At 41.5% G+C, this 19,083-nt stretch overlaps 1 protein-coding gene across 3 annotated transcripts in view; it reads right to left on the bottom strand.

Annotated features, from left to right (window-relative positions):
* Window positions 1-13,863, bottom strand: part of PKD2 (polycystin 2, transient receptor potential cation channel) — a 57,080-nt gene extending 43,217 nt beyond the window's left edge. For all 3 annotated transcript variants that reach the window (XM_081593637.1, XM_081593648.1, XM_081593657.1), the window contains exons 1-2: window positions 13,198-13,863; window positions 4,808-4,921 (exon numbers count right to left, since the gene is read on the bottom strand). In XM_081593637.1, coding sequence (XP_081449763.1) covers window positions 4,808-4,921; window positions 13,198-13,780 — 697 coding nt within the window. In that variant the 5' untranslated portion in view covers window positions 13,781-13,863. The remainder of the gene's footprint in view (window positions 1-4,807; window positions 4,922-13,197) is intronic.
* Window positions 13,864-19,083: the final 5,220 nt, after the last annotated feature.

Genomic DNA, 19,083 nt, shown 5'->3' with positions numbered 1-19,083 from the left:
GTTAGATGAGGATGGACTTTGGCTTTGCATAAGGAAGAACTTTCCAACACAGCCATAGAAAAATGAAATGAACTATTTCAAAGGGGTCAATTCCTTAATCTGGAACTCTTGCTCAGTCAGAGGCAAGACAACTGACCTTCTGGGAAAGATGTTGCCAGGCAGAGGAGGGAATTTTACCATTCAGAGAAGGTTTGATCCATGACTGCCAAAATTCCCTCTTACCCAAAGATTCTACAATATAATGAAAATAAAACTTTGATGTAAAAAAAAGGTAGCTGATATAAGGAAAAAAAATGTGATGAGTATGAAAAAGAACAAAAACCATAAAAATTCTAAAATAAATAAGAAATGACAAGTTAGTTATACAACAAGCTTGTTTCCTAAAACTCTAGCTAGCTATTTCGTTTATTTATCTGGCCTAGTTCCCAAACCTTGTCAGTGTATCTGAAAACTTATTTCTCTGAGCCACAACTGAAAGGCTTTGACTTAGCAGATCTGGGTATGCTATAATTATAAAAAAAATTCTCTCAGTGATTCTGATGTTTGGGCAATTCTGGGGAACACTGAAATTTTAGACTTACTTATACAAATTTTTGAATTTTGCATAATATATGTGTATGAATATGTGTCATGCTTGAAAAAAATAGTAATAATAATGATTCTAATCTACCTGTTGAAATTTAAGGCCACTATAGTTTAGTATTTGGAATGCAACAGTAGGAAGTCAAGAGATACCTAAAGTAATGGACAAGTTTAGCCTTGGAGTACAAAATGAAGCAGGGTAAAGGCTAACAGAGTTTTGCCAAGAGAATGTACTGGTCACAGCAAATATCCACTTCCAACAACACAAGAGATGACTCTACACATGGACATCACCACACAGTCAATATCAAAATCAGATTGATTATATTCTTTGTAGCTGAAGATGGAGAAGCTCTACACAGTCAGCAAAAACAAGACCGGGGGAGCTGACTGTGGCTCAGACATGAACTACTTATTGCAAAATTCAGACTGAAATGAAGAAAGTAGGGAAAACCATTAGGCCATTTAGGTATGAGCTAATGCAAATCCCTTACGATTATACAGTGGAAGTGACACATAGATTCAAGGGATTAGATCTGATAGACAGAGTGCCTGAAGAAATATGGACGGAGGTTCATGACATTGTACAGGAGGTGGTGGTCAAAACCCCAAGGAAAAGAAATGCAAAAAGGCAAAATAGTTGCCTGAGGAGCCCTTACAAACAGCTGAGAAAAGAAGAGAAGCGAAAGGCAAAGGAGAAAAGGAAAGATATATCCATGTGAATGCAGAGTTCCAAAGACTAGCAAGAAGAGATAAGAAAGCCTTCCTTCCTCAGTGATCAGTGCAAAGAAACAGAGGAAAACAACAGAGTGGGAAAGAATAGAGATCCCTTCAAGAAAATTAGAGATACCAAGGGAACACTTCATGCAAAGATGGGCACAATAAAGGACAGAAATGGTATGGACCTAACAGATGCAGAAGTTATTAAGAAGAGGTGGCAAGAATACACAGAAGAATTATACAAAAAAGATCTTCACAACCCAGATAACCATGAACTGGGATCATTTACCTAGAGCCAGATATCTTGGAAGGCAAGGTCAAGTGGGCCTTAGGAAGCATCATGACGAACAAAGCTAGTGGAGATGAATTCCAGCTGAGCTATTTCAAATCTTAAAAGATGACGCTGTTGAAGTGCTGCACTCAATATGCCAACAAATTTGGAAAACTCAGCAGTGGCCACGGGACTGGAAAAGGTCTGTTTTCATTTCAATCCCAAAAAAGGGCAATGCCAAAGAATGTTCAAACTACCTCACAATTGCACTCATTTCACATGCTAGCAAAGTAATGCTCAAAATTATCCAAGCTAGGCTTCAACAGTACATGAACTGAGAACTCCCAGATGTTCAAGCTGGATTTTGAAAAGGCAGAGGAACCAGACATCAAACTGCCAATATATGTTGGATCATAGAAAAAAACAAGAGAATTCCAGAAAAACATCTACTTCTGCTTTATTGACTATGCTAAAGCCTTTGACGGTGTGGATCATAATAACTGTGGAAAACTCTTCAAGAGATGGGAATACCAGACCACCTGACCTGCCTCCGGAGAAACCTGTATGTAGGTCAAGAAGCAATAGTTAGAACCAGACATGAAACAACAGACTGGTTCAAAATTGGGAAAGGAGTACATCAAGGCTGTATATTGTCACTCTGCTTATTTAACTTATATGTAGAGTATATCATGCGAAATGCTGGGCTGGATGAAGCACAAGCTGGAATCAAGATTGCTGGGAGAAATATCAATAACCTCAGATATGCAGATGACACCATCCTAATGGCAGAAAGTGAAGAAGAACTAAAGAGCCTCTTGATGAAGGTGAAAGAGGAGAGTGAAAAGGCTGGCTTAAAACTCAACATTCAAAAAATGAAGATCATGGCATCCAGTCCCATCACTTCATGGCAAATAGATGGGGAAACAATGAAAACAGTGAGAGACTTTATTTTCTTGGGCTTCAAAATTACTGCAGATGGTGACTACAGCCATAAAATTAAAAGACACTTGCTCCTTGGGAGAAAAGTTATGACAGACCTAGACAGAATATTAAAAAGCAGAGACATTACTTTGTCAACAAAGGTCTGTCTAGCCAAAGCTATAGTTTTTCCAGTAGCAAGGTACGGATGTGAGAGTTGGACCATAAAGAAAGCTGAGCACCAAAGAATTAATGCCATTGAACTGTGGTATTGGAGAAGACTCTTGAGACTGCAAGATCAAACCAGTCAATCCTAAAGGAATCAGTCCTGAATATTCATTGGAAGGACTGATGCTGAAGCTGAAGCTCCAACACTTTGGCCACCTTATGCAAAGAGCCAGTACATTAGAAAAGACCTTGATGTTGGGAAAGGTTGAAGGCAGGAGGAGAAGGGGACAATAGAGGACAAGATGGTTGGATGGCATCACCGACTCAATGGACTTGAGTTTGAGCAAGCTCTGGGAGATGGTGAAGGACGGACAAGCCTGGCATGCTGCAACCCATGGGATTGCAAAGAGTTGGACATGACTAAGTGACTGGACAAAAACAACATAGTTTAATATTTAAGCACCATTTCTACAGTGGAAGCAAACTTGACTTTAGTATTTATTCTAAGTTCTAACAGCATAGAACATAAAAGTTCAAAATATCCCATCTCTTGCTTTATAACCTTTAAAGAACTGAATAGATCATTTCTAGATTTTCAGCACTGCCTAGATAACATGTTTTTAAAAGTAATGAAATATTTTTTCCTAAACAAATAACAGAAATTTTCAGATAATTAGGTAGAAAAAAGCAAGAAAATGGATGTTGTTCATACATGTATGCTGTTGTTTAGTTGCTAAGTTCTTGTGACCCCATGGACTATAGCCCACCAGACTCCTCTGTCCATGGGATATCCCAGGTGGGAATACTGGAGTGGGTTGCCATTTCCTTATCCAGGGGATCTTCTCGACCCAGGGATCAAACTTGTGTCTCCTGCATTTCAGGTGGATTCTTTACTACCTAACCACCAGGGAAGCCCCTCATACATGTACACTTTTTAGCTTAACTAACTTTTTTCCCCCCTTAAGTTCCCATTAGGATAGGCAAAGCGTATCTCAGAAAGTGTAAGAAGAAGTCATTAAAAGCTTACTAGTATTAATAAAAATCAGTGTGGGGATGTTAAATAAATCAATATTTAATTTCTTAAAATTAAAAATATCAAAACTTAAATGTTTCCTTAATCTTTTATGTTCAACTTACACATCTTTTTATAAATTTGGTAAAAACATTTTTAGGGAAGCTTTTAGCACTCAGTTAAATTCAAGGTGGTCAATTTTAATATAAGAATGGCATTATTAAAGTATTGATTAAATCCTAACTCTCTCCACTTACAAAGAAGGGCACACTTTCCAAGGGTGGTGTTGGTTTTTAAGCATTTCTTAGTGGACACTGTAAGAACAAACTCCTTTCCCAGAGGAATATGGTAAGAGGGCCTGTTGGGCATAAACTTGTTTCCTCTCTTTCTCATAAAGGGCTTTAGATGGAACAGGACAGCACGCTATCATCCAACATCCTTTGATTCAGAGGTAATCCACTGCCTGTGACTTTCTGGATTTTGAGGCACACGGTTTCAAAGACATGTTTCTAGCTAAGGCATCCCTCCCAGTTCTCAGAGGCTGCGGGTATGTATTGAAAGAAGAAGGAGATGAGTCTGCAGTAAGTTTCCTGTAGAGTGAAAATCCACAATTACTGAAGATTTGGAAGAAATAATGAGAACGAAGGCATTCACACAACACATCCAAATCCAGAAAAAGGGGACTTTTAAATATATAGAGCCATAAAAGCAATATTAGGTGAGACTATATGTATTTTCTGAAAGTTAAACTGCGTACTCTACATAATTCCTATATAGACTTTTCACTAATTGATGTAATGATACTGACACTATAAATTATGGCTAAAACATCTAATACAAAAGTCCTTTTACTTGGTTTCTTGATGTCTGGGAGTCTTGGTGTCTGCTCCGTGCATGTCATAGTGAAAATGGTCACAACTGATAATAAGGTGGCCAATCAGATAATGCCAAATTTTGATCAACGTTTATCTGAGGAGAGATGAGAACTTTACCAAATTCTAAACTAGAATTAATAACAGAGAAGAGAACTTCTGAAGTAACTGTTTAGGTGCATCCATAGTTTCTTTTAGTCATGATTTTGACAGGTCAAATATTTTCTAAACTTTTCCTCTATTGGAAGGAAATGTTCTACTTACAGATGCACAAGACTATGAGAAAAAGGAGGTATGTGGCCAGTTCCCGTAAAACACTTTTAAGGTATTTCTCTCGGTCAGTGCTGCTTTCCTCCATGAGTCTTGTTCCCCAGAGACCTTTAAAATAATAATAAAAGATGTCATTTTATTTTTCAAAAATCTCATGAATGGTGAAAGAAAAAAACACATAAAAAATAGTATACTTTAAGGGAAGTTCTCCTGGTTTTTTTTTTTTTTTAGCATGCTCTAAAAACAACTGAGAAATGGTTTTAGTAGAAGTACCTTTAATTTGGGAATACATCAGTCTCCACTGTCTCACCCCCACAAGATGTGCAAAACATAAGGCAACAATCTGATCACTGTCTCAGCTCTCAACCTCATTAGAAAATCTCTTAGTAAAAAATTAGAAAGAGAAGAGGAAATTTGGGCAGCCTACAAGAGGAGGTTAAATAATTGTGCATACATATCAGCTCTTCCTATATGCAGGAGGAATTATTGTACTACTAAATTAATCATCCTCTTAAGTAACTACATTGTAAATGATACCTTTTAGGTCACCTCTGATAAAAAGAAGTCCTGGTTGGAGCATCACTTCATTGTGGAAACATCTATCAATATTCCAACACACTGGTGTAAAATCTCTGCTCTGTACCCATTTTGCCTTTTAAGAAATTCAACGCTGACTAATTACACTAAACATGCTTAGCCGAGCAGATTTTTAAAATTTCAATTAGCATATGACTTTTAAATTAAAAGCAACAACTCATCTGCCTTCTCTCTCTCTTTGGAGAATGAGTAAAATCAGCAACCATGCTCCATATTTTAGCAGATGGAAAAAGTGTTGGGCCGGCTGAGCAAAGATGACATAAGCCTTGGTGAGCTGGCTGGAGAGAGATCCCACAATTTTGGACGCGGCCAGCAGACAGACATGGTGGCCGTCCAAACCCCCGCTAGTGAACAGTGTGGTCAAGTCACATTACTGGTTACTTGGAAGAGCCTTAGCATTTTCCAAAAAAGACAAACCTCTCAATCCTTTCTGTTAGATTAACTGGGCTGTTAATGGCAAATTGCCTCACACTTGATTCCACAGACTTTAACCCCTTCCTCATGGAAACTCACGCAGCCACTGACGCCACAATCAAGCCACAGAGAACGGGGGGAAATGGTATATGGTCTTGCATTTGGAAGAAATGACTTCATCTCTAGTGTTTATGTACTTTTTAAGTCTTATAATCATACATTAGTTCTACTCCTAAATTGGGGTATTTTATTTCCTTTTCTTTCTCTCTCCCAAATTTCTTTTGGAAAAATCAGCATCTGCCTTCAAAGACACTGTGTTACGCGTCCTAGGTTTCACCACGCCGAAAGTGGAGCATAACTTATGACCAGGTTTGCTTCTGCCAAGATCTGGTAGTTGTCAGGGAATTACTCACTCAGAAGAAATGCAGCAACTAGAATGTTTGTTCGCTGAAACTCTATCATATTAAAGAATTATTACAAATTTAGATGACATGGAAAATTACAACTCAGAATAACACAGAGGCAGCCAAATATTAGGCTCAGTAGCCCTGGACACAACCACACCATTTCTTTGGGTGTATTTCTTTTGGAGGCCAGGCCTAAAATATACACATGAACGGAAATTGCTAGTCCCTTGACCGTCGGGAGAGATGGCTGCCTTGCTTCACTTGGTCAGTGACTTCACTCTTTTCCATGGTTTATAAACAATTATGCACTAAGGAAAAGTCATAGTTCTTAATATTTACAAATGGTTTTGCTTGACCTATAAATAGAAAAAACAAACTCCTATCAAATTTTCATTAAGCTAAATTTGCAGTGGTCGATGGTAATTTAATTCTAGCCCTTGAAGGAGACATTTCAAACAAAAAGAAACAAGCCCTTTTATTTATATTTTATAAAAATGTATTTCTAGGCATTTACTTTTTCTAAATTACTCTAGCTACCTCCTCAAATATGTATTGCTATAAAAATTTCATACAGTTTCCCCACTGGGTGTATATGTAGGGTCAGTCTTTAGATACAGGGACCCCCCTCACATTCTGATGGGTGAGAAATGGCTGCAACTACAAATGGAAAAAATAGTTGTCCTATAGCCAACTACTTCTCATGTTTAGCAGGAATGATACAATAGGAATGGTTAAGGGTAGAGTTCAAGTCCAAAATGGCAGCATTCTTCAAAAGTAACTCTTGTCTTTTTCCACCATTGTCCCAGCTGTGGAGGGAGTACCTCCAGGCACTCACGTTCTGTAGATAACGTGTCTCCATCTGTTAGGAGAATGTGATCTGAGAGGACATGGGACAATATGCAATTTCCTTCCTGTGTAAGCAGGTGCTTAGTCAATGCCAGAGCCCAAAGTCAGAGCCCATTACCTAAATAGTGTTCCTTATTAATATGCAGATGGGGGAATTCTGAGATGGATAATCCAAAACACCAAAAATGTCTCCAACATAACTGACTTTGATGGGGCTTCCCTGGTGGTCCAGTGGTTGGGACTTTGCCTTTCAATGCAGGGGATGTGGGTTCGATCCCTGGTCGGGGAGCTATGATCCCACCTGCCTTGCAGTTAAAAAACATAAAACAGAAGCAATATTGTAACAAATTCAATAAAAAGACTTAAAAAAAACAAAAGGTCTACAAAAAAATCTTAAAAAAAACCAAACAAAACTACAGGCTTCCAATGCAAGGGTCATGGATTCGATCCCTGGTTGGAGAACTAAGATCCCAAAGGCTGTGTGGCACAGCCAAAAAAAAAAGATTTTGAAAAAAATGCCATTTTGCAACTTTTTATCCAAACACTTCTAAGTGAAAGTTGCTCAGTCGTATCCAACTCTTTGCGACCCCATGGACCGTACAGTCCATGGAATTCTCCAGGTCAGAATACTGGAGTGGGTAGCCTTTCCCTTTTCTAGGGGATCTTCCCAACCCAGGGGTCAAACCCAGGCCTTCCGCATTGCAGGTGGATTCTTTACAAGCTGAGCCCTAAGGGAAGCCCAAGAATACTGGAGAGGGTAGCCTGTCCCTTCTCCAGAGGATCTTCCTGACCCAGGAATCGAACCAGGGTCTCCTGCATTGCAGGCGGATTCTTTATCAACTGAACTATCAGGAAGCCCAAATGCTTCTAAGCCCTTTTTATTTTGCAATTCATAAAACTTATCACAGAGAGAACAATATAATGAACTCTCATGTATCCCTCACCCAGCTTTAACAACTACCATCAACTCAACACCAACCTTGATTCTTCAAAACCCTCACCGACTCCGCAATTTTTTTTTGCTTCTTTGCATTTTTTTTTTTTTTGGTCATGTCACAAGGCATGTGGGCTCTTAGTTCCCCGACTAGGGATTGAACCCATGCCCCTTTCATTGGAAGCACTGAGCCTTAACCACTGGGCTGCCAAGGAAGTCCTCCTCAATTATTTTGAAACTGGCTGCAGTGATCATATCATCTCATCTTGTTAACAGAATATCTCAGTTCTATGGCAAAAAGATTCAGTGTGGACCTTTTGCCTCCTCACATTAACCCTGCCTCATCTGAAATGCATTAACCCCTCAGGACTCCTTGATCATGACAAGGTGTAGTGGGGGGTCTGGAGTCTGAGCTGTGTTTAAATGAAGCATCAGCCCTTAGGAGCTATGAGACCTTACCTCAAACCATGAGCCTTCACTTCCTCATTTGGAAACGGGATAAGAGTACTTCTCTGTGAGGTTGCTCTGGGAATAAGAAATTTTATATATGTACAGCATTTAGAGTGGTTGGAAGAGGCCCATTTGTGGCTTCAGAAATAGGTTCAAATTTGTGAGACACCATACTTCTGATGCTAAGTTGGTGTGAAGACCCAAATCCATACAGACTTTGAAGTCACTGTGAATACCCCAACTGAATTCTCATTGGATTCATGTCATAAAAGAATCCTGTTTTTGTGCTTGGACACATGTAGACATTGCTTAGAAAGATGAATACAATCCTTCCTAATAGTCATTTAAATTGCTTGGACACCTTCAGAAAGGGAAGTGTCTTTTTATTATTGGTCCATTTTCTATAGAACAGTCAGTGCTACTTTAAATGATACTGACTTTTGAGTCTCAAATTCTTAGGCAGCCCCCTCCTGAAGTGAAGACAGGAATGTGTCACAGATTACATGCATATTCCACAGACAACTCACACGCACATGCCCCAAACTGAGATTTCTCTCTTTTTTCCTTTGTCTAGAAAACTGTTTTCCCTGTGGCTAAATAGGTGGGTTAACGGTACCAAGTCAGAAACATGGGTTTCTTTCTACAATAGACCCTTTTCAGAACCCTCACATGGGGCTAGTCCACAATTCTGATGGTTTCTGCCTCTCTTTAATCTAGCTTTCTTCCATCCCAGCTCACAATCCTTGGCTGCAGCCTTTGTCACTTTTTCCTAACCTGTTCTCCATCTCACCCCATTCTCTACATCCTTGCTAGAATCATCTTCAGATTGGCACGTGACTGTATCAGCCCCCTGCTTGAAGCCCTCACTGTCTCTGTCTATAGGAAAAAGTATTAATACCAATGAGGTACCAGCCATCTTGGTCTTACTTCTGCTATTCTTCCCTCCCACAACCTCCCCCACTGAATTCTTCAAAATGTAACTCAAGTTTTACTTCTAACCTCCCCAGATAGAACTGGTCCTCTCTTCTTTAGGTACCTGCCATATCTGGCACCTGGCACTGCAATTATTTACTTATACCTATGATCCCCCTACTAAACTCTAAACTCCTTGCGAGTTGGGATCTTATATTATTCATCTCTGTATCCCTAGTACCTACCACAAAGGAGATGCTCCATAAATGTTTGTTGCCTGCCAAATTCTGTTACTAGCAGAGTCTTATCATACCCCACAGAGGAACAGCCCTCCCTCAAACAAAATCCCCTCACAAGGAAAATACAAAGTCTCATTTGTTCACAATTATAGTGCAAATAAAAAGGGAAAAAGGAAGAAATTATGGAGTGAGGGTTGGATTAAAAATACAGGGAAAGTCGTAATAGCCAAAAGGTAGAAACAACCCAAATGTTCATCAACTGATGAATGGATAAACAAAATGTGTTATATACATACAAGAGGATACTATTCAGTTAGCAAAACAAATGAAGTTCAGATACATGCTACAACATTGGTAAACGTGAAAAACATGCTAAGTGAAATAAGCCAGATGTGAAAGGACAAATACTGCATGATTCCACTAATATGAGGTACCTAGAACAGGAAAATTCATCAAGACAGAGAGGCTGCAGGGCAGGGAAGAGGAGGGGATCTGGGAGTTAGTATTTAATGGGCAGACTTGTTTGGTATGATGAGAAAGTTTTGGACATGGACAGTGATGACATATGTCTGAAACAGTAAACAGAAAACGACTTTAATAAATTGATACATCCATAAAACACATTTGACTTTGGAAATCCAGAAAATCTGATAACTAGAGTCTCAAATTTTATCTCTGCATTAAAAAGTGTTTGCTAAGAAAAAAGTAAACAAGACCATTGGGTTGGAGATGTTTTTAAGCTTGGAGCAGTCTTTCAATCTTTTACCCTTCTTTTTTTGCCTCTGGTCCAGGTCTTCATCTCCCCTTCACTGGCTGCCCCCTACCTGGTCCTCCTGCCTCCCTATCTCCCTCTGTAAGCTCTCTTGCACAGCACAAGGCCTGATTCATATTCCCTTTCGGCATGTTCTGCTCCTGCTCAAAAACTTTCAACTGCTTCCTAATATTTAGGGATAATTTCTTAATTCCTTGGTTAGACACAATGCTTTCTATAATCAGGCCTCAAACTTCTTTGCCATCTTACTCCTGCTAAGAGAATAGATCTATTCAGTGTCCAAGGAGAAATGACCATTTGTTTTCCAACTCAGATTCGTGTCGTTAAACAACATGCTGAAGCTAGAAGGAACCTTGAAGATTAGGTTCAACTCTTCCATTTTATAAATGACAAACAAAGGCTAGGAAGTCTGATGTGAGACCTCCAGGGAAGCGCCTGAAAACACCAAACTTGAGTTTGGCTCCTATCTTTAGAAATTCCAAGTCACTCTCTCTTCTGACCCTGGGCACTACTTATATAATGCACTAAAGATTTCTGTCATTATATCCCAAGATGGGGGGTTTGATCCCTGATAGCTCAGTGGTAAAGAATCTGCCTGCCAATGCAAGAGACTCAGGTTTGATCCCTGGGTCGGGAAGATCCCCTGGAGAAGGAAATGACAACCCACTCTTGTATTCTTGCCTGGGAAAACCCATGGACAGAGGAGCCTGGCAGGCTAGTCCATGGGGTCACAAGAGTCAGACATGACTTAGCAACTAAACAACAATAACAATATCCCATGAGGGAAAAAAATATCACAATTCATTCACGGTTACTCATTTCACATTTCTGGGTTTCTGTCCATATGTAAATGGTGATGTGGTATTTTAGGTCTTTCTTTTTTTTTGGTGGCAACTAACAGTCTATTTTCACAGTAGGTGCTACTAATTATCAAACAAAGGTTATATAATAAGTGACAAGGATATCAATCATATTTCTTCACAAAGTAATAAAATTTATTTCTAAAATTTTCTATAAAAAAGATTCTCATGATTCTACTCTCCTAATTAATTAGGTTAGGAGATCTTACCAACCATTAATAAGGTTGGACCAGAAGTTTTAGTATTACTTTATTCACTGTAAATTTTCTGAAACTTTTCTTTAAAAGAAATAAACTTACATATGCACTCACATATTTCACTTAATTTTATTCCATTATTGAGCTTTTTCAGACAATACGAAATGTGTTATTAAATACTTAAGCTGAGTTAAAAGGATCATGACTTTCCATTACTTATTAACTTATAAGAAACCTCTCATTTCAGTGAATATTTTAAAAAGCACAATTAATACAAAGTAGAATAATATAAACTTTGAATACAATTTGGAACCTTAAAAAAAAAAAGTATTAATGAGTTTTTTTACTAATCTTCTCACACAGGTGAATAAAAAGGATCTTTTGACCCCCACCATGCTCTGAATCAATTAAACTAGCATAATCACTATGTAAGAGCACCAAAATGTACACTTTTAGAATCCATGATTTAATCTCTACTTATGAAGCACTCATGACATGGCAGACTTGCTACATATTTTACTCTCATCTCTTGTAATTCTCCCATGTCAAGAGCTAAGTATTATGATTATCTCTTTTTTAAAACAAAATTCAAAAATTGGAGATCAGAGCGGTTAAGGAGTTTGCTAGAGGTCATTCAGTCAAGGTGTGGTAGAACTGGGGTTCGGCTATAAGCCTGACTTGGTGTTAATCATGTTGCTGTGAAAATACCTGAATAGTTTTTTGTGCAAGATTTTCAAAACTGACAGGAAGGGAAGGGAGAATTTCAAAAGACTGAGAATGGAAAAACTCTTAAAAGCAGAGATTAAAATCATTTGGATGGTAAGAGCAAATGCAACTCTTTTCCAAGGATGCCTCTGACAAAACTTTGCAAAAACAGGATTCCATCTGCTCCTGGAAAATTTGTGTCCTCTTAAAAGGCACTGGCAATTTTTGAAAATTCCTTTCCTGCCTTTTGGAGAGCTGGGTGCACCGAACTCTGACATATTTCCACACAGCTGGTATCTGATGACTTCACTGTTTCATTGGAATGTCAAAGAACACTAATTTAGTTATTTTAAAACATACTTTCAAGTTTTTCAAACAATGTTAACATTTACTTTGCAACTGTTTAGGGGGAAAAAATGCCTAGAATTAGAAATGGCCAAATAACTGCTTTCCTAAGCATTTTACTCTATTCGTAGTGTTCTCAACAGCTCCCTCTCCCCTAAACAACCACAGACATCACCAAAACAACATCAGTGACTACCCAACGACACTCCTCCCACAACTGGGACACTGTGTTGCTTACCCTTTCCAGAACGGGATAAGGGGCAACAGGGCATCCAGGCCAGTGGAAGGCCATGGGTGCTAGCACAGAATTTTCGTTTTTATTTAGTGAAATTAGCAAATATACAGTTGCAACCACCATTAGCTGTCTTAGAATATTTTCCCCCCACAAGATAAAAAAAAAACTTCAGATGTACCCACTTCACTCTAATACGACTTTCACTTATCTCCAAAGGCAAACATAAGTTGACAGATTTTCTTTTAGAAGGAGGTATCCAATAAATTTGCACCAGCAAGGGCGCCGTGGAATTCCGCGCTAGGTACCGGAAATAGAGCAGAATTAGCAGAGGTGGGGAAGACGCTTCCAAGGGAGGCGGGGACGCAAAGGGGATCCGAGCCGGAGCCCGGGAGAGCTGCCCTCAGCGGGGATGGCTCCGACAGCGCCCGCAGTTCTGGTTTGTGCATCAGCCGCTGAGGGTCGCGCCCTTACCTCGCAGTCCGCGAACGAGTCTCTCGGCCCAGGCCACTCGGGGATGCTGCCCGTCCAGGGGGAGGTGGCGATGCAGTGGGTCCCCGCCGCCGGCCGGGCTGGGACTCGGCGGGCCCTGGTCCTCTCGCTGACGCCGCCTCCCGCTCGGATGGCCCGCACCGTGGTAGACCCCTAGCCCCCGGCCCCGGGCGCCCGCGGAGCTCACGGCCGAGGAGGAGGCCGACCGCCTGCTGCCGGGGCGCCACTCTACGTCCATCTCCACCACCATTCCCCCTTCTTCTCCCTCCACCTCCTCTTCCTCCTCTTCCTCCTCGGCCTCGAAGCCCGGGTTGTCGCGGCTCCACGCCTGCCGCGAGCACGACGAGAGCGGAGGAGAGGGGGAGGCCGAGGCTCCGGCCGGGGGGTCCCGCGCGGCCGCCTGCCGGATACGCTCCATCTCGATCTCCAGGCCCCTCTGCTCGCGGAGGCCGCTCGGGGCAGTCGCGCCGCCCGCCATCAGCCGCCCGGGGCCCGGCGCTCGAGGGGCCGGCGACCGCTTTGCGTCCCCGGGCTGCTGCGGCTGCACGCGGCTCGAGTTCACCATCACCGTCACTGGTGCCCGGGGCGCCCTCGCCGCGCGCCGTGCTCGGCGCCGCCTGCCGCAGGAGCCATGTTCCTTTCTTCCCCGGGCCCGCCGCCTCCTGCTCCCCGCCCCCGACCTCCCCGCAGTCCCGCGTTCCTCTCCCGCCCCCTCGGCCCGCCTCCCCTAGCCTCGCCTTGCCTCGCCTCGCCCAGCGGCCGCGGCGCGCTGCAGGGGGAGGCGCGAGGAAGCCGCCCCCGCAGCCGGCAAGCTCGGGGAGCGGCGTCCGGGCCGGAGTTCTAAGTGCAGCCGGAGCCCGGGCGCGGGCGCCCACATTCCATTCGGATGGAAGGGCGCGGGCGGGGTGGGAGTCGCGGACCCGCCCGCTCGCCTGCCCGCGGGGAAAGGGCTTCAGGAGCTGTCACTGCCTGCGTGACTTGAGATAATGCTTGGGTCCCGTTTCCCGCCAGCCACTTCTACCTCGATTGACCAGAGTGCGGGGAGAGAGGTAAACCAGCTTATGGGATAGTGAGAAAAAAAGAGATCCAGCCTGAACTGATGTCTGCAGCAGGGGCAAAATCTTTCCTTCATCTGAAAACTATCAATACCGACAAACTTCTAGCGCTGACTTCCTTGGCCTTTGGAGGGCGGCCCTCCTTGCCCCGATTCTGCTGCTTTTTGGATGGTCTCTTTGGTTGGCTTCTCTCTCCACACATTGTGGGGATCCCAAGGATATGGTCTTGGGGCTCCTGAATGGCTGGTGCTCCGTGTGAGGTCCGCCGACCCCTTCCCACCACCCCACCACCCGTGACTGGTGGAATCCTGCACATCCAGCTCGACGCTCTGCAGTTGTCTCAAACTTCATTCATCCCAAACGACATTTATTATCTTTTCACCTCTTTAAGCCTGCTTCACCTTCTGTATCCCCGGTTGAGATCTGAGTCATCCCTCAACTCCCCAAACTACACTTCTTCATGTTATCCTCATCTACCTACTCTTCTCCTACACTTCATTTTCCCCAAACTGTCTCACAAATATCTCTCTGATAGGACCTCTGATACTCATTCCCATTGTCAATGAGTTTTGTCCAGGGCCCTTAGAGCTTGTTTTATTCCTCATTGGAACAATGAATCTGCCAACTCCACCTTCCTTCTCCACTTCCTGATAGCCACTGTTTCCAAATCGTATTCTGGAACCAAACCTATTCATGTCAGATTGATTCTTAGACCTCTGTGGAGGCTTCTGACAGCTTAAAGGATAGCATTTAATTTCTGCAGTTTGACTTAGTAAATTTTCACGATCTGCTCGTATATTTTTTGCTAGGGTTGTCATAACAAAGTACCACAGACTGGGTGTCTCAAACAGCAGACATTTATTTTCTCACAATTCTAGAGGCTGGAAGTCTCAGATCAGGGTGTTGACAAGGTTGGTTTCTTCTGAGGCCTCTCTCCTTGGCTTGTAGGTGGCTATCTTCTCCCTGCATCTTCACATGCCCTTACCTCTGTGTGCATCTCTGTCCTAATTTCCTCTTCTTATGAGGATACCAGTCAGATTCCTGGATGAGGGCCCATTCTTATGATCTCATTTTTTACTTAATTACCTTTTCAAAAGACCCAGTTTCCAATACAGTCCCATTCTGAGGTGCTCTGGTGGGGGAGGGGAGGGTGTTTGACTTCAACATAGGAATTTCTGAGGGGGACGCAATTCAGCCCATTAAAGTTCCCAATCTGCTCTTCTAGCATGGTTTCCCATCCCATACAGCCACCTGTGCAGCACCTTTTGCTGCCCTCATCAAATGCTACTTGTATTTAGGTAATCACAGCCATTTTATCATCTAATTCTGCAGTTTATCTGCAGGTATCTGTATCCCTCACTTAACTATGATGTTCTCAAGGGCAGGGCTGGTGGATGTGAATCACTGGCCTGACTCATGCCACCTATCAATTCCTTTAGAAGACATTTCTTGCTGAATTAGGAGCTACCATGTAAAGCAGAGTATGACACAGCCCCTGCCCTCAAGAAAAGTGTGTTAGTCACTTAATTATGTCTGACTCTTTGTGACCCCATGGACTGTAGCCCACCAGGATCCTCTGTCCATGGAATTATTCAGGCAAGAATACTGGAGTGGGTAGCCATTACCTTCTCCAGGGGATCTTTCCTGACCTAGGCATTGAACCTGGGTCTCCTGCATTGCAGGCAGATTCTTCACCATCTGAGCCACGTCAAGAGAAGATAGATAAATAAACCAGAAATAATTGTCTTGGGTAAGGGTTGTGATGCCTGTCATCTGAGGAGCTTCTAAAGATGTCAGTGCCCCCAGCAGAGCATTATCAGATCAAGTAGTCAAAGAAATCCCAACAGACACCTGGCCAGAGAAGAGCTAGGCCTGAAAAAAGAGTGCAGCATCTCAACCAAAGGGTTCTACTGTAGAATAGGTCTTGTTGTTGAACCGCTAAATCATGTCCGAATAGGTCTAGTCTAGTATTTTTTAAAATATGATTATCAACATTGGTGTGATGCTTTGTTAAAAATACAGATTCTACGTCCCCACTGCAACCTTATTGATTCAGAAGCTCCAGAATTTCAGGCCTAAAATTCTGTATCTTCTTGAAGAATTCTGGAGCACCTCACATTTGAGAAGTCCCAATATGTTCCAAATGGATAGGGTTTCATGAAACATTTCCCCGGTATTTCTAGTGCTTTGTTATCACCAGTGGTATCATTATCTGAAATCCAGGTCTAGAAGAAACCTTCTTAAATGGTCCTGAAGTCTGACTAACTCTTTGTGCCTACAGTGTGCTAATTATGAACCCTGCTTCAGTTCCTGCTCTGCTGCATCCTAGCTGTGACCTTGGGCATGTGGCTTAACCTTATTGTGTCTGTGAATATGGAAATAATAATAATAATAATAATAATAATAATAGTATTCACCTCATAGGGTTGTTGCGAAGATTAGGTGAATTTATACAGGTAAGGGCATATGGAACACCGCCTGGCACACAGTAAATGCTCAAGTGTAAGCATTGTGCACTCTTATAGCTTATTCATGATACATATTTTCATCTGTGATAATTGCATATTTGGAAATCTTTGTCCTAACCAGACAGTGAACTTCTTGAGGATGGCCACTCCATGACCAGGACAGAGGATTCCATAACAAATACTAAGTGAGCACCTGCTAGGTGCCAGGCACAACACCAGGAGAGAGTGCAAGCAATGACACCAGTGAAAAGCCCCACCCTTAAAGAGCTTGTATTCCCTGCAGATTGGTTGGGGGAATGAATGAATCTAGTCAGATACAATCATTTAAACCACACAGCTAGACTGCTGACTCTGACAGGGAGTTCCTAATTCTCATGTAGATCTCTTTTTAACTTTTGCAGACCACCTTTTCTCCTCTGGGCTCCAAGGGCTCTTGGAATAGCTTATGCCCACGTGAAGCTATCATATTCCCAGCTCAAAATGCTGTTTTCAGTTTTGTGATCTTTTTTCCCCAAGGATATTTTGGTTTTCCAGAGTTCAAGGTTTAGAAGACAGTAAGTTTCTCCCTATTCATTTTTTTGTTTGTTCTTCCTGTTAATATTTTATGCTAGCAGGCCTAGAGTCCAGAGACATAAGGAAGAGAATATTTGTGGGTTCAAATTCTGTGCGTTAACTATACCTAGTAAGTAACATTATTATTTTAGTTAGAATATACGAAACAAAATATTATTTGGGCAGATCCTTCAGGGAGCTATAATCTCATTAGAGAGATATACACACCGAGTCTAAATAACAATAGACAAGAGAATATAATTTAGTATCAGGTCAGTAGTGAAGATTTTCAACATGGGAGGAATGAGAGGAGAAACTACTCAGGCTCTCATGGGAGGGACAGGTAGGCAAGCTGAATCATGGGAAGCCTTAGACACATGATAAGGAGTACAGACTTCTGTAATAAATAATAATAACATACACCCCCTTTTACAGTGTCAGTTATTTAAAACATAATCTGAAATATTCTAAGATGATACCCCTGTCCTCTAAAGAATGTAGATGGATTGAAAATGTGTCCACACATACATGATTCAAACTTAGATAGGTGTTTACTTGAAACTTGAAACACAAGTCATTGAAAAAAATGTGATTATTTAAAATGTACAGCAATATTTGTGTAATGTAACTTGGATAGTATTTGATCCATAGCATCTTTAAATCTTACATTCCAGGAATTTCAGTACTAATTTCTATCTTAGTCTTTATAAACCCTTCCCCAGCTGTCGAATACGTTTCCTGCTCAAATATTTATTCATTCTTTCCAGCTTACCAATATTCTCTTTCTGCTTTTACCTTGACATGTTTTGCCCCTTCAGAGCTCCCTAGCTTTTGCTCAAGCAGGCCTTGAGGTTGTAAATTTCTTTTCTCACAGAATTTCTTCCTTTAGTACCCACTGTAAAACTCTGTTTTTCTAAGAAGTTATCCCTTATTAAATTAAATGAGATGCACAACTCATATTTTTCTTCATCTGGTTGCTATCTTCTATTGCCATTTTACAAATTTCAGGCATCTATAGGACCTAAAACACTGTGTGGGATAGATAATATAGCCTGAGTGCAGTTTAATTTTATTTCATCTGTGTGGTTGATTCTTCTGGGGACACACTTATAAAACCTCACCTATTAATGTTAGTGCCACTGAGGACACTCAGAAGCCATTTGAAAGGCAACTTTCAAAATAGTCTAGCTTAATTTAATGCTTAGTAGTCTCCACACCTCTGACTTCAGTACTATTAGAATTGCTTGTTTGTTTCCTGTTTTGCTTTAATTTTCCAGTACGAACCAATGAAGCAGATGCAAGCCAAAGTACCATAGGTCCCACAGATTCCACCTTCAGAAGGAAATCCAAAAGGAGTCTCTGACATGTGTGGGGTTGCTTAGCAACTCACCCAAACAAACATATTTCCCTCTCAATTTTTTTCTCAGTCCTTATTTATTCAAGAACATTTTAAAATAAGTTTTTATCACTTGACATCGGAAATCATTAGAAGAAAATTTGGTGTTTGGGGCTTTATAAGAACTTCCAAGCATACTAAAATGTTTACTTTATTTAATTTCTCACTTTACTGCTCTGTTAATGCAAGGCTGGGATTTGTGGTATTCTTCTTCATGTCTGGAGTTTGGTTTGGATATGTCCCTGCCTCTGTAGGGGATTACCATGGAACCATTGTTGGTTGGCACTGTGATTTTGATGATCTAATCTCTCCCTCTATTTCTGACTTTGAATAATAAGATTAAATATCAACCTTACAGATTACTGCAGAGTTTTTGTTGAAGACATAATGAGGGAAT

Source organism: Giraffa tippelskirchi, chromosome 1, assembly GCF_054371585.1.
Source record: "Giraffa tippelskirchi isolate mGirTip1 chromosome 1, T2T-mGirTip1v1.2.pri, whole genome shotgun sequence".
NCBI classification, from domain to species: Eukaryota; Metazoa; Chordata; class Mammalia; order Artiodactyla; family Giraffidae; genus Giraffa; species Giraffa tippelskirchi.
The sequence above is the reverse complement of the archived record's forward strand: the minus strand, read 5'-3'. Positions and strand labels throughout refer to the sequence as shown.